This window comes from Psammomys obesus, unplaced genomic scaffold (genome assembly GCF_907164565.1).
Source record: "Psammomys obesus unplaced genomic scaffold, mPsaObe1.curated_primary_1811, whole genome shotgun sequence".
NCBI lineage: Eukaryota > Metazoa > Chordata > Mammalia > Rodentia > Muridae > Psammomys > Psammomys obesus.
The window spans coordinates 5,099,099-5,125,568 of NW_026596149.1; the positions used below are offsets into that span (position 1 = coordinate 5,099,099).

The 26,470-nt window shown below is 39.4% G+C and overlaps 1 protein-coding gene across 1 annotated transcript in view; it reads right to left on the bottom strand.

Annotated features, from left to right (window-relative positions):
* The window catches only part of Plxdc2 (plexin domain containing 2), a 436,538-nt gene that overhangs the window by 270,126 nt on the left and 139,942 nt on the right, over positions 1 to 26,470 (bottom strand). Inside the window, exon 2 of the mRNA XM_055593812.1 lies at positions 11,255 to 11,466. Within this exon, the coding sequence (XP_055449787.1) occupies positions 11,255 to 11,466 (212 nt within the window). The remainder of the gene's footprint in view (positions 1 to 11,254; positions 11,467 to 26,470) is intronic.

The following is a 26,470-nucleotide window of genomic DNA, read 5'->3' on the forward strand; positions in this document are numbered from 1 at the left end:
TATAAATGTTCACCTGTCTGATTTTACTAAGCAGTACCATAGCTGGAGGACATGACTAACATAAGGCTCTGGATAACATATATGTGTGTGTGCATGTATATAGTTTTTAACACTGTATTTTGCTGCTTGTTCAGAGATAGTTCCACTATGTAACACAAGCTGACCATTGAGCCCACCGTCCTCCTGACTAAGCTTCCAGCTGCTGGATTTACAGCTGTGTGCCACCTGGTTCCACCCTTGTCACTGTTTCTGCAGAGGAGGATGGAAAGCCTTGAAACTACCTCATAGACACATTCATTATTCTTATAATCAAAGCATAAAGTAAAGAAAGATTATTTAGACATAAAACATACAAGGAGAGTAAGACTTTTTATTAGCTTAGGATAAGTTGAAATGTGTTCCTTATTGCAAATACCATGCAAACTCTTCATACATCAAAATGATACACAATGGAATTGTATTCTGCCATAAAGATCAAAGTAGGAAATCTTCAAAAATCAGATGGATCTGGAAATGATTAAATGAGGTAATCCAGACCCACAAAGACGAATGAATGTGAACAGGTGTCACTATTATTGCAGTCATAGGTCATGGATCCACAAGGGAAACAGGAGACAGAGAAAAAAGATATTTTAAGGAAGGTAGAAAAAGAAAATAGACATGTAATAGTGTACTAGATAGAATACTAGAAGCCTATGTATGCGTATAGCAAAATGAAATTCATTATGTTCTATATCAATTAAAAATTACAATTTTAATTGATAAAATTAGCCTTTTTTCATAAAAATCATCATCAAAGCAATCATCTCAATTTTAAGATTAAGCTTTTGCAAGTAACTCTTTTCTTTTCTTTTTTTTTTAAAGAATTTATTTTTAAGGTTTCAGATTCCTTGGAATTAGCATTACAAATAGTTGTGAGCTGCCATATGGGTGCTGGGAATTGAACCCGGGTCTGTTTGGAAGAGCAGACAGTGCTCTTAACCACTGAGCCATCTCTCCAGACCCGCAAGTGACTCTTTTCATACCAAGGAGATAATCTGGCTGAAGATGGCAAAATACATAACAGTCCTAACAATAATTTTGTGTACATAGATAACAAATAAGTAACTGTGTTGTTTAGCTTTTGGTTAACTTGACAAAACTGGAGTCATTTGAGAAGAGAAACCTCCTTTTTCAGAAAATGCCACTATCAGGTTGACCAGTAGGCAAGTCCATAGGGAATTTTCTTGATTAATGATTGACATGAAAGAGCCCAGAACTGTTACCCATGGACAAGAGATCCTGAGTTGCATAAGAAACTAGGCTGAGCAAGCCATGGCAGAGGAAGCTGCATACTCTCCTGCAGTTCTTAAACCTGGGTTTCTACCCTCTTGCCTTTCTGCCCTGACTTCCCTTAGTGACAGCGTCTACGTAGAACTGTAAGATAAAATTAACCATCTTTTTCTCAAGTTGCACTGTATCATGGTGTTTTATCACAGCAATAAACACCCTAACTATGATCATAATATTTAAAGTATGGTAATAGACAGTTTTTGATAAGATTGTTAGTAAGCCATGGCAGAAAATCGAAGGGATGTTCAAACAAAACCTGTTGATCTCCATTTCTACCTGAGCAAATGACATGTACTTACCCATCACTCTGCACTGTACTTTTCTCAGCCATGGGTCCGAAGTGTGCATGTGCGATGCACTTGCTGCTGTCCACACTTGCAGCTTTTAACACTATCACAGCAGGGGAAACTTTAGATATACTTTTGGTAAGCAAGGAAATGTAAGACTGCCCAGACGACTTAATGTGATATTATGATTAATTACAGTTTATTCACTTTGTATCCCGGCTGTAGCCCCCTCTCTTATCCCCACCAATACCAAACTCCCTCCCTTGTCTCTTCCCATGCAACTCCCCAAGTCCACTGCCAGGAGAGGTCCTCCACCCTTTCCCTCTGACCCCAGCATATCAGGTATCATCTGGACTGGCTGCATTCTCCTCACCACTCAGGTGGAGGTGATCAAAGAGCTAGCCACTGAGTCCTGTCAGAAACAGTCCCTGCCCCCATCATCAGGGAACCCACTTGGAGACTGAGCTGCCATGGGCTCCATCTGTGCAGGGGTTCTAGGTTATCTCCATGCATGGTCCCCATTTAAGCATCAGTCTCAGAAAAGACCCCTTTGCCCAGCTCATTTGGTTCTGTTTCTCTCCTTGTGGAGCTCCTGTCCTACCCAGGTCATTCATCTCCCCCTTCTTTCACTAGATTCCCTGTACTCTGTCCTAAGTTTGGCCACCAGTCTCAGTATCTGCTTTGATACCCTGCTGGGAAGAGTCCTGCAGAGGCCCCATGTGGTAGGCTCCTATACTGTTCCCTGCCCTCTCCCTCTTACTAGGTCCATACTGTTTGCCTTTTTGAGTGAGGATTCTTCTCAGCAGGGATACTCACTCAGGATGATCTTTTCTAGTTCCCACCATTTGCCTGCAAATTTCTTGATTACCTTGTTTTTAATTGCTGAGTAATATTCCATTGGTAAATGTACCACTATTTCTGTATCCATTCCTCAGTTGAGGGACATCTGGATTGTTTTCAGATTCTGGCTATTACGAATAAAGCTGCTACGAACATGGTTGAGCAAATGTCCTTGTTGTATACATGAGCATCTTTTGGATATATGCCTAGGAGTGGTATAGCTGAATCTTGATGTAGTACTATTCCTAATTGTCTGAGAAAGCACCAAATTGATTTTCAAAGTGGTTGTACCAGTTTACATTCCCACCAGCAATGGAGGAGGGTTCCCCTTTCTCCACATCCTCTCCAGCATGTGTTGTCACTTGAGTTTAGCCATTCTGATTGGTATAAGGTGAAATGTCTGAGTCGTTTTGATTTGTATCTCCCTAATGACTAAGGACGTTGAGCAATTCTTTGTTCCTCTGCCATTCTATGTTCCTCTACAGAGAATTCTCTGCTTAACTCTGTACTCCATTTTTTAATTGGATTACTTGATTTGTTGCTTTTTAACCTCTTGAGTTCTTTATATATTCTGGATATTAGCCCTCTGTCAGATATAGGGTTTGTGAAGATCCTTTTCCAGTATGTAGGCTTTCATTTTGTTCTAATGACAGTGTCCTTTGCTTTACAGAAGTTTCATGAGGTCCCATTTATTGATTGTTGATTTTAGAGCCTGTGTTGTTGGTGTTTTGTTCAGGAAGTTGTCTCCTTCGCCAATGAATTCAAGGCTCTTTCCCACTTTTTCTTCTAACAGATTTAGTGTGTCTGGTTTTATGTTGTGGTCTTTGATCCACTTGGACTTTAGTTTTGTGCAGGGTGATAAATATGGATCTATTTGCATTTTTCTACATGTAGACATGCAGTTACACCAGCACCATTTGTAGAAGTTGTCTTTTTTTCTACTGTATGGTTTCAGCTTCTTTGAACAAAAATCAAGTATACATAGGTATGTGGGTTTATTTATGTGGGTTTATTTCTGGGTCTTCTATTCAATTCCATTGATCCACCATTCTGTTTCTATGCCAGTACCATGCAGTTTTTATTACTATTCCTCTGTAGTACAGCTTGAGGTCAGGGATGGAGTTACTTCCAGAAGATCTGTTTGTTGTACAGAATTGTTTTGGCAATGCTGGGTTCTTTTGTTTTTCCAAATAATGTTGAGAATTTTTCTTTCAAGTTCTGAAAAGAATTGTGTTTGTATTTTGAGGGGAATTGAATTGTATCTGTAGATTGCTTTTGGCAGAATAGCCATTTTCATTACGCTATTCCCAGAGATCCATGAGCATAGATCTTCCAATCTTCTGATATCTTCTTCAATTTCTTTCTTCAGAGACTTGAAGTTTTTTTTTTTTTAAATAGGTCTTTCACTTGCTTGGTTAGAGTCAAACCAAGGTACATTATGTTATTCGTGGCTATCATGAACAGTGTAGTTTCCCTAATTTCTTTCTCAGCCCATTTGTCTTTCAAATTCAGGAGGGCTACTGATTTTGTTTTTTGAGTTAATTTTGTATCCAGCCACCTTGCTGATGGTGTTTATAAGCTGAAGGAATTCTCTGGTTGAATTTCTGGGGTAACTCATCTATACTATCATATCATCTGCATATAGTGATACTTTGACTTCTTCTTTTCTGAACTGAATACCCTTGCTCTCATTTAGTTGTCTTATTGCTCTGGCTAGGACTTCAAGTATTATGTTGAAGAAATATGCAGAGTGTGGGCAGCCTTGTCTTGTCCCTGATTTCAGTGGGATTGATACAAGTTTCTCTCTGTTTAGTTTGATGCTGGCTATAGGCTTGCTGTATATCACCTTTACTATGTTTAGGAATGTGCTTGTAACCCTGATCTCTCCAAGACTTTAAACATGAATGGGTGTTGGATTTTGTCAAATGCTTTTTCAGCATCTAAGGAGATTATCATGAGGTTTTTAAATTTCAGTTTATTTATGTGGTGGATCACATTGATGGATTTGTGTATATTGAACCACCCCTGCATGCCTGGGATGAAGCCTACTTGGTCATGGTGGATGATATATTTTATGTGATCATGGATTTGGTTTGCAAGTATTTTGTTGAGTATTTTTGCATCAATGTTCATAAGAGAGATATGTCTGAAGTTCTCTTTTATTGTTGGGTCTTTTTGTGGTACAGGTAGCTAGGTGACTGTGACTTCATAGAATGAGTTTGGTAATGTTCCTTCTGTTTCTATTTTGTGGAATAGCTTGAAGAGAATTGGAGTTAGTTTTTTTCTTCTTTGAAGGTCTGGTAGAATTCTGTGCTGAAACCATATGGCCAAGAGCTTTTATTTTTGTTTTGGAAGGGAGACTTTTGATGACTGCTTCTTTTTCTTTAGGGGATATAGGACTATTTAATCTATTTGTCTGATCTTGATATAGCTAAGTTTGCTTTGCAATTCAAAGCATGGCCTCTGATTGGCTTCAGCTGTACCACTTGGGGCTAGTTTGAATTGCATAGGATCAGCTCCAGCCTAGTACAGAGATATCAAAATTGGGACTGAACTCGATGCCAAGGTGCTCTTTCAGTCTGTTGAAGCTTCAGAGACACTAGCCTACCCTGCAATTGGTATTGCTTTGGGTTGTGAGACTGCATATCTGATTCCTAGGCCTTATTACTTATTTATTGCTATGTGTATGTGTGCGCGCATGCATGTGTATGTTTGTGTGTGTGTGTGTGTGTGTGTGTGTGTGTGTGTGTGTGTAAACCAAAGGTCAACATAAGGTACCTTCTGTTATCATCTGCCTTACTTTCTATACAGTCTCTTCACTGACCTTGAGCTCATGTATTCATCTAGAATGGTTGGCCAGCTAGATAAGGGGATATGCCTGAAACACACTCTAGCCAATCCCTGGAGCAGAAAAGCAAGCCCCAGTACCCAGCTTTTACTTAGGCACTGTGAATCTAACTTATGTTCTCCTATTTAGGCAGGAAGTACTTTGCTAGCTGAGCCTAGGCCCTATTTTAAGGCCTTAAATATTCTGGTCATGGGATGGGGGGGTGCTTTAAAAATGGCAGTCCTTCTCACAAATACTTTCCTGCCCCAAGAGAGCAAATATGCTATTTCCCAAGATTGCAAGTGACTGCAAGTCACTTACTTGGCTTTGGTGTGTCCCAATGAAATTTGAGATTGACGCTTCTTTTTATTTTTTTAATTATTTTTTCTTTCTTTATATATTACAGCCAAAGCACAGTTTCCCTTCCCTCCTCTCCTCCCAGTCCCTTGCCCCCACCTTTCCTCTACCCCAGATCTACTTTTCTTTTATTTCCAGTCAGAAAAGGGCAGGCCTCTCAGGGATATCAATCAAACATTGCATAACAAGTAACAACAATACTAGGTACATAATTCATATCAAGGCTGGTCTAGGCAACCCAGTAGGAAGAAAGGGTCCTCAAAACAGGAAAAGGATTCATAGACAGCACCTCCTCCCACTGTTAGGACTCCCACAAAACACCAAGAGAAACAGCTATAACATGTATGCAAAGGACCTAGTTCAGACCCATGCAGGTTCCCTGACTGTTGCTTCAGTCTCTGTGAGCCCCTATGAGCACTGCTTGGTTGACTCTGTGGGCTGTGTTCTGTGTTCTTGACCTCTCTGGCCCCTACAATCTTTTCTCTCCCTTGCCTACAGCTGGGATTTTCTGAGCTGTACCTAATGTTTGGCTTTGTGTCTCTACATCTGCTCCTTTTAGTTGCTAGAAGAGGAGATGATTATGCTAGGCTGTGGTATAGCAGTCAGGTTTGGTTCTATTCTAGGTCCCTGGGCTTTCCAGCCTCTGGTTCCTTGCCATGCATGAGCTCCTTCTTGTGGCATGAGTCTCAAGTTGGACCAGTCATTGGTTGCTCCCCTCCCAACAAATTCTGAGTCAGCTTTACCCCAGAACACCTTGTATGCAGGAAAAACTGTGGATGCTGGGTTGGTGACCCAATCCTTTCACTATCTTACTACAGAAGATGGTCAGTTCAGGCTTCCTATCCCCCGTTACTTAGATAGGGTCACCCTCGTAGACTCCAGGGAGGTTCTACTGCACTAGGTTTCTACCTAGCCCCCCGCAAGTGCCATCCCCCAATTGCAGTCATCTCTCTTATACTTCGAAGGTAACGACCTACTGGATGCCAGCCCCATCCAACAAAAACAGGCCGTTGAAAGTGAGCTGTATAAAGACTTAGTAATTTTCAATAAACACTGGGAAGGCCCACACCATTCTCTCAGTTGTTACTTTTGCTGGAAGAGTTCCATGCTGGAGAATGATGTGTAGCCAGCTTCCACACCCGGGTGGAGAACTGTGTTATGCCTGCTTTCATTTGCTTTGTCTTCTGAGAGTCTTCTTGATCACTGACGTTTGATCAAGCAAGGTTAGTTGGAGATATAATCTACCTTACCCAAGAGTCCTATATCATTGCTTATTCCTAAAATCATTTTAAAAAAATAGCACACTTAATGGGCAGTTTTCTGATACCATGTGTTATATACCAACCTAAGAAGCAGAATCTAGAGTACTGTACTTCTCCATGGATAGATGGCATACAGGAAGAAAAACTTTAAGAAATCAAGAGGCCACAGCAACATCGCCAGGTTATTTAACAGGAAGGGCACTGGATTTGACAACATCTTTCCATCTTTGTAGAGAGACAAAGACAAAAAAAAAATTGTAACTGGGACAATTCTAACTAGCACACTGAATTTTACAATCCTTCAATTTATTGCCCTTTTGTGCCCCCCCAAAAAAAAATTTGTCACCAAGAATCAAGTTGAGAGAATTTGAGACTCATTTGTGCCAAATTAGTTAACATGCTCTTATTTTCTGTGTTTTTGTTCTTTTTGGAAACATAGTCTTGATAATAGAAAAATTGAGGGAAACATGCAAAATAAGACAAGGAAATTTGTTTATTTTGCTATCATATAATTTTAACAGCCACCAACAATTTGGGCTCCTGGAAAAACTTTTTGTCTCTGACATTGACTTTGGAGTGACAAAAGAAAAAAAGCAGAAACAAGAAACTCATATTTACATGTTTTTATAATCAAAAGACTTACATCTAAAAAATTAGAAAAATCTTGTTACAGTCCTCACTGAAAGAGTAGTCATTCTGTAAATATTTGTTCCTTTCTTCTGGTTATATAAGCAATCATACCAACAAGCTTTTCTCCCAAGAGAGATGTGACATTGAGCAAACATATATGTCAAGGATCAGAAAATGCTAAAATTTCCAAAAAGGTTTCAGATGTAGATTTTTTTTTCTGAAGCAGTACATAAGAGTGGTGCAAGCTACTTTAGATGTGTAATCATGTTCATCAAATCCCAGAAACATATAAAAATCACCACATTTCAAGATAAAGACATCTGGTACCCATGCACCCTGCAGCTACAATACAAGTTTCCTTCCAGCAAGATGGAGATGGAAATGCTAATATTATTCTAACATGGGTAGTCAGGGCCTGCCTGTCCAGAGTCATGAGTTGACAAAAATGCCTTTGTGTTTGCTTTTACTAGAGGAAGCAAGGTGACCTAGGAAGGACCAAGCTTTGGAAGAGGGCGGTAGGTTTGGGTTTGAATATCAGCTCATTTACTAATAAATGGAAAGTAGTCAGTAAACTAAAATCTGGAATAGAAAAATAGAAAAGAAAAACACCTTTTAAAAGCCATTGAGTTTGTCCAGGTGACTTGAGGATACAAATCTCACAGAGCCACTCTAAAGACCATACTAATTAATGTCCACTGAGCACCTTATTGATCTTAAGATTCAAGGACATTTCCAGTAGATGGTTTTCTGTGGCCCCTTCTTTGTTTCACCAAGTCAAAGCATCTTACCTTTTGTTGCCTGCCTCTGTTAAAGTACAAAACATCAAGAAATTAAGAAATGCATAACATGAATATAATCTAGAACCCCTGCTCAGATGTAGCCTAAGGTAGCTCAGTATCCAAATGGGTTCCCTAGTAAAGGAAACAGGGCTGTTTCTGACAGGAACTCAGTAGCTGGCTCTTTGACCCCACCCCCCAAGGGAAGAGCAGCCCTGCTAGGCCACAGAGGAGGACTTCGTAGCTAGTGCTGAAGATACCTGATAAACCACGGTCAGATGAAAGGGGAGGAGGTCCTCCCCTATCAGTGGACTTGGAAAGGGGCAAGGAGGAAATGAGGAAGGGAGGGTGGGATTGGGAGGGTATGAGGGTGGGGGATACAGCTGGGATACAAAGTTAATAAACTGTAACTAATATTTAAAAAAAGTAAGAAAAAAAAGAAATGCATAACAAACTCAAAAGGATAACAATTCCTGTGTGTACAATGTACACACAAGTCTATAATGTTCATTGATCTTGGAGTTGTACCTAAGACCTCAGTCATCCTAAGTAAATCTCTATCACTGAGGAACATCCTTAGTTGACAATCGATTACACTTTGAGGAGTGTTACCATACCCCATCCTGAACAAGAAGGAATCACAGAAAAGATCACAGAGTCAGCTCCAAGAATCTATGTTGCTGACATTTCACATCAGGATCCTCATTCTGGGTAAAAATGTCTCTTTTCTTTCAATTTATTCCTCCTTTCTTTATGCTGCATCCTACCTAAAGGCAACTCAAGAAAGGATCCTACTTGCCAACTCCAAGTTGCTAAATGAATATCATTGTCAAAATATCAGATTACTGTGCAGGAGCCAGAGAAACCTCTGTTAGATATGGTACTTTCTCAGTGCTGGTGCTGCTTAGTTTTGTCAAGTTTATACAAACTGGACTCATTTCAGAAAAGGGAACCTCACTTGAGTAACTGCTCACACTAGACTGGCTGATGGGTATGTCAGTTGGGCATTTTCCTTACTATTGATTGACTTTTGGAAGGCACAGCCCGTAGTGGGCAATGTCTCCCTAGGGAAGAGGGCCATGGCTGTGCAGGAAAGGGAGCCGAGAAAGCCATGTAAGCAGTCCAGTTCGCAGCATTCTGCCACGGGCTTTGCTTCGATTCCTGTCTCAAAGGTCCTGTTTAAGCTTCTGTCCTGACACCACTAAAAATGGACTGTGATGTGGAAGCACAAGCCAAATAAAGACTTACCTACCCTCTTATAAATTCCTTTAGCCAATGTTTATCACAGGAACAGAAATCAAAATGGAGCAGTGCCTGATATATCATTGCCTGGCATCAGAGGGTCTGTGGAGCCACCAAGGAAAAAGTGTCATGGTATGGCCACAGAGTAGCCATTTGGCAATGATTCAGCCTCTCACACTTATACGTCCAACAGTTTGTATTTTGGAAAATTTTTCTGACCTTGAGGAAACAAACTGATGCCTCAGTTCTACTTGTAGGATGGTGTAGCATCTGCTTCATGAAACTGAGTTATATCCTAAGTAATGACTATGCTAGAAAATGTAACACAGTAAAAAGAGAGCTTTTGGGTTGTAAGAAATTAGAAGCCTAGGATCTTGGAGAAAAAAAGTACTTAAAATGTCAAAATGAGAAAGTATATGCAAACAGATAATGGCTGGATCACATATCCCAGCCAAATTCCAATCCGACCTCTACAACATGCACTCCAAAAAGGAAAAACATTGCTGTGCCTCAGCCAAACTAGCATGCAGGGTCACAAATAGATGCAGAGCCAAGAGGTTCTCTGCATTCCGTCCCCTTCTTCGACAACGCACCAACCAAAAAATGCAAATTCTACTCAACTGTTCACCTAAGATGCCCTTTGTAGATAGTCCAACAGTCTCCTAGCCAACAGCCTCCACTCACAAATACCTGCGGCCTTCTCTTTCTTTACTAAACACATTCTCATTCACATTCTCAACAAAGATAAGAGATTGGGACTGGCCCCATTTTTATAACAAACCAAATAGCCTCTGTTATTTCTCATCTTGATGGTCTCTACTTTCTCCCTAAAGATGTTCATATTTCATTTTGTTAGACTTATTTCACAATCAAGATCATATTTTTATGACTTGCAATTTTAAGGGTCATTGAACTCCAGCATCTCCTGTGAGGCCTTAGAGCCTCCCTGAAATCTGTTTCCAATATGCCCTGAAAAGTCACACTCACTCAACCACTCTCCAATACCCTTTTACTCCACTTCCTGGCTCCACCACAACAGGTCATGAAATAAAGCTAAAGAGCGACCAGTCATCCAGTTTTCCCCAAAATGTACCCTTGTTAGCAATGAATTGCCTCCATCCCAGGAAACTCCTGATCTGTAGCCGAAACTGTATGGTGAGTTAAGCCTGCAAGACTCTAGCATGCTATGTAGTTCCAACACTCATCCCCTGTGGATGTGGTGCTTTTCAGCAGGAATCCTTGTCTCACTTCTTGCTGACAGTTTATGAAGTAAAAGAACTCTTCTGGATTTACCAAGGCTTTGTCTAGACAGCCATTCCTGGGCAAAGCTTCTTTGTTAGCATTCTGAACTGATACCCCAAGGAGAATTCGTCACACCCTACTGCAAGTCACACTATTGTGAACTCTTTCAGAGACATCACCTGGTGTAGAGATGATCTGATTGTGATGGTCTGACCCTCCAGACAGTGGATTCCCAGAGGGCCAGGGATGTGTTCTTTCACTCTTCTCCTAGCCTGTATTTGTCTATTTCATGAATAAAAGAAACTAATGACTTAGAAATTGTGTTTATCAATCAATTGAACTGTTCTTTAAAGTCAAATCACAAAAGGAACATAGTAAAATGAAGTAGTAGAGCTTAGACACTTTACAAGAAAGTAATGAACAATTAATTTGTATCAATTATCCAGAATATTTACTTACCTCAATCTGAGTGTTGTTGTCCTGCCCATCATCCAACAACAGATCGGTGAATCCTCTGGGCTCTGGTGAGTCTTGGCCCATGCTGGCTCTGTTTGTGTCTACCGCCTTAAAGGGGTCCACGTTTCTTTTCCACCTGTGTCTGTATGCTTGGGAGTCCACTTGCACTCCCTCTTCTTCTTGAGGAAAGGCTGTCACAAACTCATACTTCCAATCTGAAAGAGGAATAAGAATATTACCTCTGGTGTGAACGACATACATAATACCTATTAGAGTTAAAAAAAAAATAGTGTACCTCTGTTGGTCATTAGAATAGGAAACTAACTTATCATGATAAAACCAAATTATTTGTCACATTAGAGTTGATGTGGAAATCTGAGTGTTATGGATGAAATATGAAATGTGTCCCCAGATTCATATATAGAATGCATGCTCCACAGATGGTTTGCATCATCTTAGTAGTCTTAGTAGAGGGAGGAGGTGACTTGGGCATTTCTCTGAAGGCTACATTTTATCCCCAATTCCCTTCTTGGTCTTTCTGCTTCCTGTCTACCATAAGGTGAACAAGGTCTTACCATATATGCCCCATCACCATGGTGCTGTATCCGACAGTATAAGGAAATGTGTGTAACCTCGGAACCGTGACTCAAACAAACTAATCTTTTCTAGTTTTCCCCAGGGATTTGATTTCACGTGACATAAGCCTGACTGATATGCTGGGTATAGTACAGTTGGAGGCTACACCATAAAATACACTAATTATTCCTGTGGTGACATCTAAGGGTCTCTCAGACACATAGCTCTGCAAAAATGCATTTTCTTCCTCTCTATGTCTCTTTCTCCCCCCTCCCCACGCCACAGAGGAAGGAGGACAGAAAGACACCTTCACCTATTTGAAAATAAATAGCATAATGAAAGTGTGAGTTTATGCCGATTTCACGTCAGTTATGCTTGGCTGCGAAGAGACCATAGTGGAATTTTCTTGCTGTAAATGTGCTAACCTATTTTGTAGTTCACAAGCCAGACTTGGTTCATCGCCTGACTCATTTGATAAGCAACACCCTCAAGAGGCATCACAAATGTGCTTGTTCATTTATAGTGTCCTTGGGAACTTGTCAGGGGGGTAAAGGATGACATTGACAGGCACTTACAGAAATGGATGGGACAGCAAGGAGATCAAATCACAAAGCTGTTTTACAGCCATCTGCAGGGACTGGCCCTGCTGACCCAGCTCATCCTGCAGTACAGGAGGGAACATTAGATTTAATCATGACTCCTAGTCTTTCATTTCAGTAGGTCAGCAGGGGATGGAATACCATAAGGATTGAAAATTCAGTTTCCAAGCAAGACGAACAGCCTCTACCCAAGAATTACCCAAAGATAGGAATCAGTAGCCTTTATAACTGGCCTGATATAGGTTCACAAAGGGCAGGAGAACGCTGATTTAATCATGGATGTGATGTTCCCCTCAATACAAGAACATGTTGTGAAACAATATGGTGCTTAATTCATAGTATTGTACCACTCATAACTTTAAAGCCTATAGACCACTACCACTACTGTTTTACAGAAACTGCAATAGGTGGCCATGCCTTGCTTTCCACTCAGAAAGCTTCTGATAAGACAAGGCAATCTGGTTTCACAGAGACCTAAAAGATATTTTAGAGTCTAATGTATTGATGGATGGAGCCCTAAGAGAAGCCTTACCTCACAATGACAGCATCTCCATTGAGCCCGTGAAGAACCCTGGGTAATTGGGAAGAGTAATTGGGAAGCCAGGAGAAGTGAGAGCTGTGCTCATATCAGTGAACCGTATGCCGTAAGAGAGCCATATGCTTTGTAAATGGTTGCACAGGTTCCCCAGTCCTTCTGCTTCCCCTAAATTTCCATTAAGAATATCTAATCAGATTTGTTGACATAATTGCAGGGAACATTCATTTTTTTCAACACTCTACCTCTGCTTGTCATTTAACAATGCTTCAATGTTCACTGACTGACCGAGTGAAGGAATGCAATACTGACATTCTCTTTGGCACAAGAGTTATCAGACCAGGCATAAGTAAGCAACAGGATCTGAAATTTTTTTCTGATCTGTTGCTGGATATGGGTCCAGGGTAATTTAAAAATGTTTTTCTGTTTTTGTCACCCTCTTCTTTAGGTCACCCTGGACTGAGCTTTCCTGGAAAGGCAAACAGCTTTTCTTAAGGATGGATCTGCTCTGAGGACGATGGCAAAGCAATTTGTTTGCCTCACTTGCATAACCTGCCTCATTATCAAAAGCCCATGAGGCACCTGACAACAAAGCTAAGCAATAAAATTTTCTAACAAACAGATAATACCTTCTGGCACAAAGCCTAGGTCAACCTCATAGATGCCCGTCTGCCTCCCATGCAGAGTGGAGGGTTTTGGTGAGCTGTGCTAGTGGTGGGCTGTGCCAAGTCTGTGCCTGGCGTCCCCTCCTGTCCTTCCTCCTGTCTTCTCCTGCCCCTCACGCCCTACCTTCTTCTCCCCTCCCCTTTCCTTTTGATTCTTTTCAGTTTTATTTTATGTGATGACGTTTTGCCATACACCACAGTCTGGTCTGGGGTTTGGCCGTCTTCCTGCCTCAGCTTCCCTAGTGTCTGAGAATACAATGGCATGTTACTGAGCTCAGCTTCTCGGTTAAATGGGTTGTGTTCACTTCTCTGACATTAAGTTTAGCATTGCTCTCCTGAGATGTATGGCACCGCATAACACAACACTCCCCATGATCCTCCTCAGGCCCACTAGACTCACAGAACAACTATCAGTAGAAGAGATAGTGGATAGTAGATTCTATTTCTCAACCACTATCAAATCTCCTTTATCAGTTCTTCTCATTCTCCTTACTAAAAAGAGTGTGAAGTTTATTTAAAATCACTTCTAGGAAATAATTGCTTTTGAATTTGTTTTGCCTTCACTCTATCCCACCATCCCACCTTGAGACTCTTGAGCCACCGAGAAGTTTGGGGGCATTCAGGTTATTGCAAAATGAGTGAGAGTCAGCCCAATGTGATATGCCTGGAAACAGAAGCCACGTCCTCATGAAATTTCTTAGGGTAGCTTCTATACTTTTAAAAAATATATAAATTTATTCATTTTATATCCTGATCAAAGCCCCCTCCCTCCTCTTCTCCCAGTTCCACTCTTCCTTCCTCTTCACCATTTTCCCCCTCCACTTCTCCTCAGAAAAGGGGAATCCCCCCCCTTACAAATCCACCCCAGCCTATCAAGTTGCATCAGGACTTAGTATATCGTCTTCTATTGAGGGAAGTCAAGTCAGCCCAGAGAGGGGAGAGTGATCTAAAAGCAGGCAACCAAGAACATGTCAAATACGATCCCTGTTCCTCTTGTTGCTAGAAAACCCAAATGAGAAGCAAGCTGCACCTCAATTACATATATGCCGTGGGCCTCGGTCCAGTCCATGCATACGCTTTGGTTGGTGCTTCAGTCTCTGTAAGCCCCGATGTGCCTACGTTAGTTGACTTTGTTGGTCTTCTTGAAGGGTTCTTGTTGCCTCCATGACCTTCTATCTAGTCTTTCCTACACTCCTCCACAAAACTCCTTATTTAATGTTTGGTTGTTAGTCTCAGCATCTGTTTTGTTCTGCTACTGGATGGAGCTTCCCAGGGGACTGGCTTCACTTTTCTCTTGATGTTTAGTAACATTTTCTGATTTAAAAAAAAATCGCTATTCATACTTTTAAAAATAGTTCATTTTACTGTTATATAATTGTGCGTATTAGTAGGGCTCAATGTGATATCTCCCTCATCACTACAACATTCAGAGGCTCCATACTACAGACATAGTGACCAATCTTCACCACACAGCACTGTGCTGGCAAATGCTTGTTCTTAGAAGAATCTATTTCTGCAAACTGGAAAAGCCAATTCTTGGCTCACTCTAATTGGATTTACAGAAAGTAAACAAGGCCTCAGGAAGGCCTGAGAGGTTTTCTAATGAGACGATTTGTGGGTTCAGAGTCTGGACTTGTGAAAACCTGTTGGTTGTTACTTTTTACTGAATTCTATTTTCTCTGATAATGCTATAAATAAGCAGAGAGACTTAGTTTTGCACATAGAGACATCACTTTGGTTCATAATTCACTTGTGAATAGTTCAAGATTCTTGTATGAAATGGGCTTCCACACTGATCCTATTTCTGAATGGATTTTAGAGAATATAGAATAAGTCAAAATGAATTCTTTACGGAGATATAGGGAGGAAAACTGTAAGAGTCAGAATTGGGTTATCTATATTGTAACTGATTCATCTGTATTGCATAAAATGTTCAAAAAATACACAAACATCTAACATTATTCTTCAAATTGACAACTAAACAAGTCATTCAGAGACTAGACAGAGAGATCTATGGGAAAAGATTTTGTCCTTTCCAGCTGCAGTAAAAACACATGCACTAGGAGAGGTCTTTCAGCACTCCAATCAACAGATTATCAGTGATCTGTCTACTGTGTGCCAATCAAACCACCACGGAGAACCTTAAAGGAGAACTGTCTCCAATGTGTCTTGTTACTGTAATTATTCATATCACAAAAATATTAATTCTATTTAATAACTTCCATTTGGATATAAGGGGAGAAAGATATATAAGTACACATTTATGAACTGTTTACATACAGTAAGCAAATTGATATTGATACATTTTGAGATAGTTTATTAGATATATTTCCAATAGGATATCATCACGAAGCCTCACAATGACTCCTTGACTGTGACTGTGGAAAGGGCCACAAAACATCTTAGCACATCCTCACACTGTTCTATGTAATCTCTAACTCTCTTCTCCACCATTGTGATGGCTCACCTTTATTGTCAACTTGTTGGAATCACGTTGGTAACAAACATCTCGGTATGCTTAATTGATAAGGTTGGAAAGCTTCATTAATATGGGTGGACCACCCCATGGGCTGGGGCGTCATCAGCCTGGTTAGACATGGAAAAGCAGTATTGGCTCATGTCTTTAAACCCTGCACTCAGGAGGCAGAGGCAGGCACATCATTGAGTTTGAGACCACCCTGTTGTACAGGATGAGTTCCAGAGCAGCCAGTGCTACAAGAAACTTTGTCTAAAAACAGGGGGGGCGAGAAAGCTGAGCACCATGTCCATCACCCCTGCTTCTACACAGAGGGTATGATTTGACCTGCCATACCCTGCTCTTGCCCCTGTTAAGTCTCCCCTCCCCTGACAGATTGCACTTCTGGAAACACAAAGAAATATAAAGTCATCCTCCCTCAGTTGCTTATGTTGTGTATTTATTTTTCCCAGCAAGACAAGTCTCAATACCATCCTATATTAGTTAAAAAAAAAAAAAAGGAAAGGGGAAGAAAGTGGTACTGAGCCAGATAGATCTACATATCACAGTTGGTTTTATTTCAACATCTTGCAAGTAACTGACAGTTGTATTGAAATCATTTTAACCACTTTTCTTGGCTACGGCACACAGATGATGCTCCTGATACATATATGCAAAACCATTAGGAAATAATTGTATGCATAGATCTGCTTTAAAAACCGTTAGAGTTCATCATGATTGTATTTATTAACATATTCTCTGTTCTTTACTTTACATGTGTTTAGGTATGTGTGTGCTTGTGTGTGGATTCATGTTGGGAGTTGTATACGGTTATGTGTGGGTGCTGGAGTAAAGGCCAGAGGCTGACATTAAGCGTCTTCTTCAATTGCTCTTCAACTCTTTTTTTTTTTAAGGTTGATTCTATCACTGAACCTGAGCTCACTGATTTGGCTAGACTGATGGTCCCTCAAGCCTTAGAGATCCTCCCAGACATATCTCTACAGTACTGGAACTACAGGACGTTGCATGCATCTTTTATTTTTCATTTATTTATTACAATTCATCCACTTTGCAACCCTGCTGTAAGTCCCTCCTTGTCTCCTCCCAGTCTTACCCACCCTCCCTCTGCTGCGCCTATATTCCATGACATAGCCGAATTTAAACAATATATATGTGCAGCAATCAAGCCCTACAGAAACTACTAGAAGGAAAAATCCAACCCAAAGACATCAACTACACCCAAGAAAACACAGGTTTAAGACACATCACAAGAACAAAGCAAAAGAAAACAACCACACAAACACACAATCATCACCAACTCCACAATAAAAAGAACTAATATTCACAAATATCTATTAATATCAATGGTCTCAAGTCTCCAATAAAAAGACACAGATTAACAGATTGGTTGCAGAAACAGGAACCAACATTCTGTTACACTCAAGAAACACACCTGTGCAACGAAGATAGAAACTACCTCAGAGTAAAGAGCTGAAAAAAAGCTTTTCCAAGCAAATGCACCCAAGAAGCAAGCTGGGGTAGCTATCCTAATATTAAATAAAATAGTCTTTCAATCAAAATTAATCAAAAGAGATGGAGAGGGGCACTTCATTCTCATCAAAGGAAAAATTCACCTTGAGGACATCACAATCCTGAAAATCTATGCACCAAACACAAGGGCTCCTGCATTTGTCAAAGTAGACATTATTAAAGCTTAAATCATACATTAATCCCAACACCTTAATAGTTAGAGAATTCAATACCCCACTCTTGCCAAGGGACAGATCATTGAGACAGAAGCTAAACAGAGAAATAATGACACTTACAGAGGCCTTTAATCAAATGGACCACAGAACCTTTCACCCAAACACAAAAGACTATACCTCCTTCTCAGCACCTCATGGAACCTTCTCTAAAATTGACCATATAGTCAGGCACAAAGCAAGCCTCAACAGATACAAGAAGATTGAAATAATCCCTTGTATCATATCAGACCACCATCTACTAAAACTAGACCTCAACAATAACAGAAATAACAAAAAGCCTACACACACATGGAAACTGAACAACTCTTTACTCAGTGACAACTGAGTCAGTGAGGAAATAAAGGAAGACATTAAAGACTTCCTAGAATTCAATGAAAATGAAGGTACAACTTGACCTAACTTATGAGACACACTGAAAGCAGTGCTAAGAGAAAAGTTCATAGCTCTAAGTGCCTTCATCAAGAAATTTGAGGCATCTCATGCACGCATGCATCTTTTTATGTGGGTCCTGGGGACTGAACTCGGGTATCGCGCTTATGTAGCAAGTAATTTACTGACTGGGCGATCTCTGAAACTCCACTCTTCGCTTTATAAGTGAACCAAGCCATCATTGTGAATTCTCAGCAGGAACATTCAGAAGTTTTGCAAAAGTCCTATTTACTGGCTGAGTCAACTGATAAAAGAAAGAACTATTTGGCTAAGGCAAAATGCCATGTGACTTTGGATCTCAATTTATTTCAGAGCTGACTGGGAAAATGCTATTGAATAAATTCATATCCGTGGTTGTGTCTCAATGAACTCACCACAGCAGTTGCTTTGGAGCTTTTGGCTGATGGCATTATTCAGTAAGGTAGCTGCAGAAGATGGAGGCCAGAGCATGTTTATCTAGGTGAATTAAGGGTTTCGAATGTAATCGTAACACCGTATTTTATTAAAAGTCCTCAGGAAAGACTTTCTGCCTCTGGTTGTGATAATGGCTCCTTACCATCCACCCAAGTATAAAATACTCCAGGCTCTTGTCCCAAGTGTTCCTATTTCAACTTTCCCAGCAGTGTTTTCTGTTCTCACCCCAGATAATTTTTCACCAAACCATTTACCAATAGCACATACCTTCTATTAATGACAAACCCAACCCCAAATCTTCAGGAAATCTTATGATTCCTTTCAATTCCTCGTCAAAATGGTCCTTATAAATAGACTGAGTTTTCTTCTGTAATATACTCACTCTTCAAAGGTGACTTCTTACATGCACTTTGGTAAATTATTTATGATGAATACCCACTTTCCTCTAGGGCAAATTGGATATGGGTATATGTTATACAATGAGTAGCTACAGAGCAGCTCCAAAATCAAACAGAACCTTCAGAACTTTGGTTGTTATAACTTGGCTGTGAAATATTTCCAGAAGCTCCTGTATGGAAGGCTTAGTCCTAATGCCATCATGTTCATGACTGACTGGATCAGAAGACTGACCTCATCAGTGGATTAGACTACCTGAGGATTCACAGGTGAATGGAATGTTACCAGGTGGTAACTATGGTGGGGGATAGAATCCAATTTGATGAAATGGGTCACTAGAGGCATACACTGAAGGAGATGACTTGCCTCTGCATGCTTTCCCCCTCATGCTGCTCTTGCACTTTCTCTCTCTCCCTCCTTTCCCCCTTCAGTCTCTCTCTCTCAAATGTTTCCTCTTCCTTTCTCCTCTATCTGCTTCTGACAATAGGAGGTGAGCAGCTTTGCTGCTACTATACTCTCTACTGTAGTCTTTTGACTCCCCCAAAATCCAGAAAAAATGGAACCATGCAATCATAGCCTATTTGTAAACTTTGAAACCATGAGCCAAAATAAATGTTTCTTCTTTAAATATACCTTTCTGGGTGTTTCAGGCATTCACATGGAAAGATGACCAACTCAGAGGAGTTTCTAATGATGTCTCTTCGTAGACAATACCTTACATGTCTTAACAACATGTTGGCAGAGAAATAAAGCCTTACCAATTAACCTCAGTTTTCCCAGATATTTTCCCATGTCCTTTTCCTTTTGCTGACTTTGCTTTTCATTATTGATTATAATAAGTAATTAACAAAATATGAATTAACAGTGGATCTCATGGGTCTATGTGGTAAAGACCCCAAATCTGAGAGGCAGGTGGGGTCTTAGGGACACATGACACAGATGGCTTCAGAACAGTGACTCTAATTTATACAGTGTGCTTTCTGTATGTGCAGGCACACACGTGTGTGTGTATGTCTCGTGACTATGCTGTTATTACAAGCATGGGCCTGGGCATATACTATTTGTTTACTAAAAACAAATGATTGAAAAAAATGTTCAACCTGAAGCAGGGCCAAATGAAGACCCTAAAAACCTGTGGCGAGGTTTTATGGTCTGCCTCGACCCTTCTCTCATTGCAGTTGATTGTCAGATTCTCTTTGAATAAAGAACATTTGGCAGCTTAAGACCACTATAAAAATGATATGAATTGGAAAAACCCAATTATTAAGGGTTTGATCCAAAATATTCACTGAGTATTTACATCGAACACTTTGAATATTCTGTCATTTTGAATATTCTGTCATTTTATTGTGAAATAAAATGATAAGCAGATATGCTAGTTTCATAGATAAAGAGGGTAAATTATACTCTGAGCAACAAGCTTTCATTAATAAAATTGAAAACATCTTAATGTCCGGATGAGGAGGTACACATTGTAATCCTAAAATTTGGGAGCATAAGCGAAGTTTGTACGTAAACTGTACCACATGGTGAATTTCAAGGTAGCCTGGGCTATAAGTTGTCTGAAAAAAACATCCTCATAATTTTATGATACTTTATTGAAGTGAAAAATATAAACAGGCTAAATCCTGTTACTGTTATGTACTATAATGTTTTGTATATTGCTCCTAATAACTTATAGTTATATTATAATAATAGTAACGTACTGTAACTCCATGTTACACATACACACTTTGATATGCTTGAGCAGGTATGTGATGTACTGGGGAAATCATCAGAGATGGATCTAGAGGCTTTGTTCTGCTTTTGAGTAATCTCAAAACAGACTTAGCCTGCCTTTGAGTAATCTTTCATAAGGTCAAGTTATCAACCTCTAAAACAGCTTAGTAACAGAACACCACAAGATAACCTAACAGTGAATACAAGAAACACATGCTATTGGAAATAGCAAAACAAGGACAGGAAACAGGGCAAGAGCCTACCGCAGATAGCCTCTGAAAGATTCTACTGATTGAAGTATCAAAACAGGTATCAAAGCAGAGGCTGAGACTGATAGCTAAACTTTGAGCAGAGTGCAGGTAAGCTTATGAAAGAAGGGGGAGATAGAAGGACCTAGAGGGGACAGGAGTTCCAAAAGGAGACCAACAGAACCATAAAAACTGAGCCCTGGTGGCCCTGAAGAGAATGATATCCCAACCAAGGACAATGCATGGAGAGGATATAAAACTCAGGCTCCGATGTAGCCCATAGACTCCAGCTCCAAGTGGGATCCCTAGTAAGAGGAGCAGGATCTGTGTCTGGCATAAACTCAGTGGCAGACTCTTTGATCACCTCCCCCTGGAGGACGAAGCCTTGCATGGCCACAGAGAAAGACAATGCAACCAGTCCTGATGAGAACTGATATAGAAGAAGAGGAGGACCACCCCTATCAGTGGACTAGGCATAGGGGAAGAAGAGTGAGGGACAGTGGGATTGGAAGGCAACGAGGGAGGGGGCCACAGCTGGGATACAAATTGAAAAAAATGTAATAAATGATAATAATAAAAAAGAGAGAAAGAAAAAGAGAATAGCTAAGCAAGGAAAACAACCCTTCACAATAATGCAGATGGGGAAGAGAGGCTTTCATCATGCCAGCTATGTTAATATGGGAAAATGAGCTGCCACTAGTTTAAAAAGCTGGCAAAAATAGTGTATGTACCTAATAGTATGCATGTTATAGATTTAAAGTTTGGGAAGAAATAAAAGGATAATTTGTCGATGGAGATTGCTTACTAATTAGCTATTAATGCTGTCCCTGTCCTTCAAGTAAATAAATTTCAGCATTGAATTTACTCTGAAGATAGTGTTTCATCATATTGTTAATGTACACTTATTTGATAATTCAGAGCATTCAGGTTCGTTAATGGGACTCAGGGAATGGGCTCATTTCCACAAAATTTACATTTACAGATAATGCATAAACAGGTAAAGAGTACCTAATCTTTTATTTAATATAAAAGATACCATATTTCCACAAGAGCCTTGTGTTTTACTAGAATACATTGCTTCGTGAGCCTCAGAACAACAAGGCCACTTTTGGATTGTAACCTCAATCATCATGACCTCAACCAGTATGAAAGAATAAGTTCTTACAGTCTTTTTGGTCCCTCCCAACTGTAAAAGCCTAATAATAAACCAAACTATCTAAAAATCTTGTTAATACAGATTGTAATATTTGGGCCATATATTAGTCATACATGTTTTTAGATTTTCTATTTTATTTGCGAAATACATACACATGTATGTATATATGTATGTATTTTGTATGTATGTATGTATGCAAGCAATATTTAATATGTTCATAGCACAAGAAAAAATAAAACCATGTGTTATAATACTTTTCCATTTCTGTTCATCATTAGGCATCTTAAACTCCTGTGTTTCCTGTGGCTATGAATGGCTGGTTTTAAAATGAAGTCCAGGCTCTGGAACCAAATCCCAAAGCATGAAAGGAATGACTGCCAGCCAGGGAAACAAAAGATTCTGTGAGCAAAGATCAGTCATGGACAATAACACCTCCTGGGAAAATGTAAACTTCTGAACCAGAACAGGCCAGATGGAATCTATTGATATAATAGTACTTAGGGTCAAAAATGATGTCTAAATGCCCTGGGCCCAAATCACAGAGGGACTTCTAGTAAATTCAGGCTGCCAGATCAACTCAATCTCAGCCCATGTTGTTATCATATCAAACTCAGTGTGTAGAGTTAAAATCCATAACGGCTCACTGTTGAGCTCAGGCTTACTTAGGCAATGGCCACAGATGTTATTCAACACATGTCCTTCTATCTATACAATGCATCTGATTAAACCACATAAATCATACCAATACCATCCCCAATATCTGTAGGTTAAATATCCTTGAGAAAATTTTAGTGGATATGCACACTGTCCAATAAAACTTAATTTCTTCATCACAACGTTTATCTCTATGATAGATTTTTAAAACACAGTAAGTTGAAGTTTATAACTACATGATTTTGGAAAATTCCACCAACTTGGGTTACCATTTAAGAAACAGTGTTAGGAGACAGAACATAGCACATGTTCTTAGAGTCAAAACTGACGTTAATTTTCTGAAATGTGATGACATGATTTTGATTATCTGAATGTTGATCACTTCTTTCCAAAAGGAGAGCAATAATTTATATTCCTTAAGAATTCAGTGATGGAGTATTTTCTGCCTATCTATGGAAAAAACATATTAAGATCTCAAGCACCTGCCTGGATTCATCAACACTACACAACCTAATAATCAAATGCCTCTTCTATTTTAACTAAGTGTTTATCAGTCACAGTGACCTACATTTTGAAGTTTTTAGCATCAATCTTAACAATTGCCCTTTTCCTTATTAAGTCTAGAACTTCCCGAACTGTCAGCATCATTTATCTTGTAGTCTGGTACCGTCCTGAAATACAAATGGGGCTTATTGTATTGAGCTAATAAACAAGATGCACAGGTTATCCAGTGACTAATGGACAGGTAATTTACACCTCATGGATAGCCTGAACAAAGAAATGACTTCTATTTCAATCAACGGAGGAGTAGATGGTGTGAGAGTTTATAACACTACTCAGAATAGGAAGCACTTTGAAATACAACCCAGTTAATTTTAGAATTTTCCAATATTGGTTTAAGTATGCAGATAATATTTGAAACAGAAAGCAAAAAAAAAAAAAAGAAAAGAAAAAAAAACACATTACAATATTTAGCATTTCGGAAGCTCAAAGAAAGGGTACTTTGGCTAAGGCCACGCATCTACCCAGCTTCTTTTTCACATTGTGACACAGTTGAGGTGTCCTCACACTAGGATCCCCTATATCGCCTTGTTATTCTTATTTTTATTCTTTTCTTCTTATTATTTTTTTGCTTACAATTCTTAGGCTTGACTACTTGGATAAGTTAGATCGTTTCTCAAGAAAATTAGAACCTGCCCTGCAATTTTGTGCAATTTCCTACACTTTTTTTCACCTCTTTTTTATAGATGAGTTCCATTAACTAAACGATCAGAGTTGCAGTGGTATAATTTTAAAGTCCTTTGAAAGGTTCAGATTAGTGCAGCAAGAGAAAGCAATTTTCTCCAAGTTATTCTTCTTCTCACATTTGATTCATATATTTAATGAAATGAATCCTCACACAGCCTTCAAACCATAAAGCAATGGACAAAGCCACTTAGCTTTGATATTTTTACAAATAACTTTACAAAGAAGCCTTATGAGAAAAGAAATCAAAGGAAAGATGTGTGCTTCTGAATGGCAAAGACAACTGTGAAATGAAGGGTCCAGAGTGATTTGTTAGTTACAGTAAACAGTATGCGACTCTTTAAGCGAAAGTGGTATATTGCTTTTTATACTTGAATTTGAAAGAGTTTACATACAAATTGTATTCAATTCATTATTTTTAATATTTAGAAGATAATTTAAACCAAAGGTATTCATTTAAATGATGACATTTATGATTAACTCAAGATAATATGTAAATGAAATATTTACCAAGTTTCTTTATGTAAACTTTCAATTTTTAACTTAAAAATAAATCATCTTTCAATTTGTCTCATTCCCGAGACTCATAGCCAAACTTAGAGCAAAGTGCAAGGAATCTTATGAAAGAAGGGGACATAGAAAGACCTGAACGGGATAGGAGCTCCACAAGGAGACCAACAGAGCCAAAAAAATCTGGACCCAGGGAGTCCTGCAGAGACTGATGAATCAACAAAGGACCATGCATGGAGAGGACCTAGAACCCCTGCTCAGATGTTGAACATAGGCAGCTCAGTGTCCAAGTGCTTTCCCTAGTAAGAGGAGCAGGGGCTGTCTCTGACATGGACTCAGTGGCCTGTTCTTTGATCACCTCCCCCCTGGTGAGGTGACCTAACTTGGCCACAATGAAAGAAGATCCAGAGAGTCCTGATGAGACCTGATATGAGAGGGAGCTACAGCTGGGATAAAAAAGTGAATAAATTGTAATAAATAATAAATAAAAATTAAAAAGACTGAACAGATGTCAAACAAAAAATTACGGATATGCATTTTCTTATAACAGTAACATAAAAATAAAGAGGAATGAATTACCACACAGAACTCAGAAAATCAATCTGTTGATGGTTGTTGAGATTTAATTTTTACATTATTTGACATCTAGATATGGGTGCATATCACTCCAGGCTAAAGTCAGAGTACTCGGCTGATTTAAAAATATACCATGTAAGTGTGATGTACACCTGGAAATGAAGAACAAGGAAAGTCTGAAAAATGTGGAAAAAATCAAACAGTGCTTCTTGTATGTGTTTACGGTGGTTACAAATGTGTGTATAATCATTGAGGGAGCTCCTTCAGCTAGGGGCAAGCATTTCTGGGACAATGGGAGATCTGGCATGCAGTACGCCTATGAAAGTCCAGTAACCTGTAGGTATTTAGATGCTGAAACTAGGTTTGCTTTTTTCTTTTTCTGTGTTCTTTCCAAGTGATACACTAATAGTTCTATTTAACATTGAATCCTGAGCAATGGCTGTATTACAGTTTTGGTTCAATTAATCTGAGATGAAAAGTAGTTGCCATATGAAAAGGGAAAGCTGTGAAATAATCACGCATACACACACACACACCACAGGCAAATGTGTGCATGCACACACGCACACACACACACACTCCCTCCACTTCTCACTTCAAATGCTGTGATAGCTAGCGATGAACACTTCCAAAACTCAATATATGGAAATGACAGTTTATCTTGAATGGCCGTCCCACGCCAGTGCGGCACTTGTCCCATTCTGCCAGAGTAAATGGGTAGACATTCAAGTGGCTTTATTCTGGAGACATAATTTCCTTTCGCATTTCCCCTCAGGAAAGGCAAAATGCTTGGAGACAAACTTTCAAGTGCCCTACTTATAGAGAGTCACATGTAAAAAAAGAGTAGAAAACACGACATTATGTTCTCCTGTTAATTTAAATAATGTCTCACATCTCACAACACACAGCTTGAGAGTGAAGCGTTATAACGTGCCTTTTGTTAGAAATTACTTGGCTGACTAACACACAGGTGGATTATATAAGGTTTTAGGCCATCAACATTTTTCAGTGTTATTTGGAATGCTTAAAGAATACTTTCTTCTTTTCTTTCGTATGGGTCAAATACTTTGTATAGATTAGTTAAATTAAATCAAAAATAAAAATATTCATTTAGTTTGTACAAACCTTAAATTACTTAACCTGTTTTTGAGCTTTTTAGTTTAAAAAAAAATCTATGTGGAAAACTGATTTAATTTTCTATTTATATGTAAATTTCAGCTTCTAAATTTGGATTCAGGTCCACACTGAGAATGCTAAACCTCAGTCTCTTTTTTTT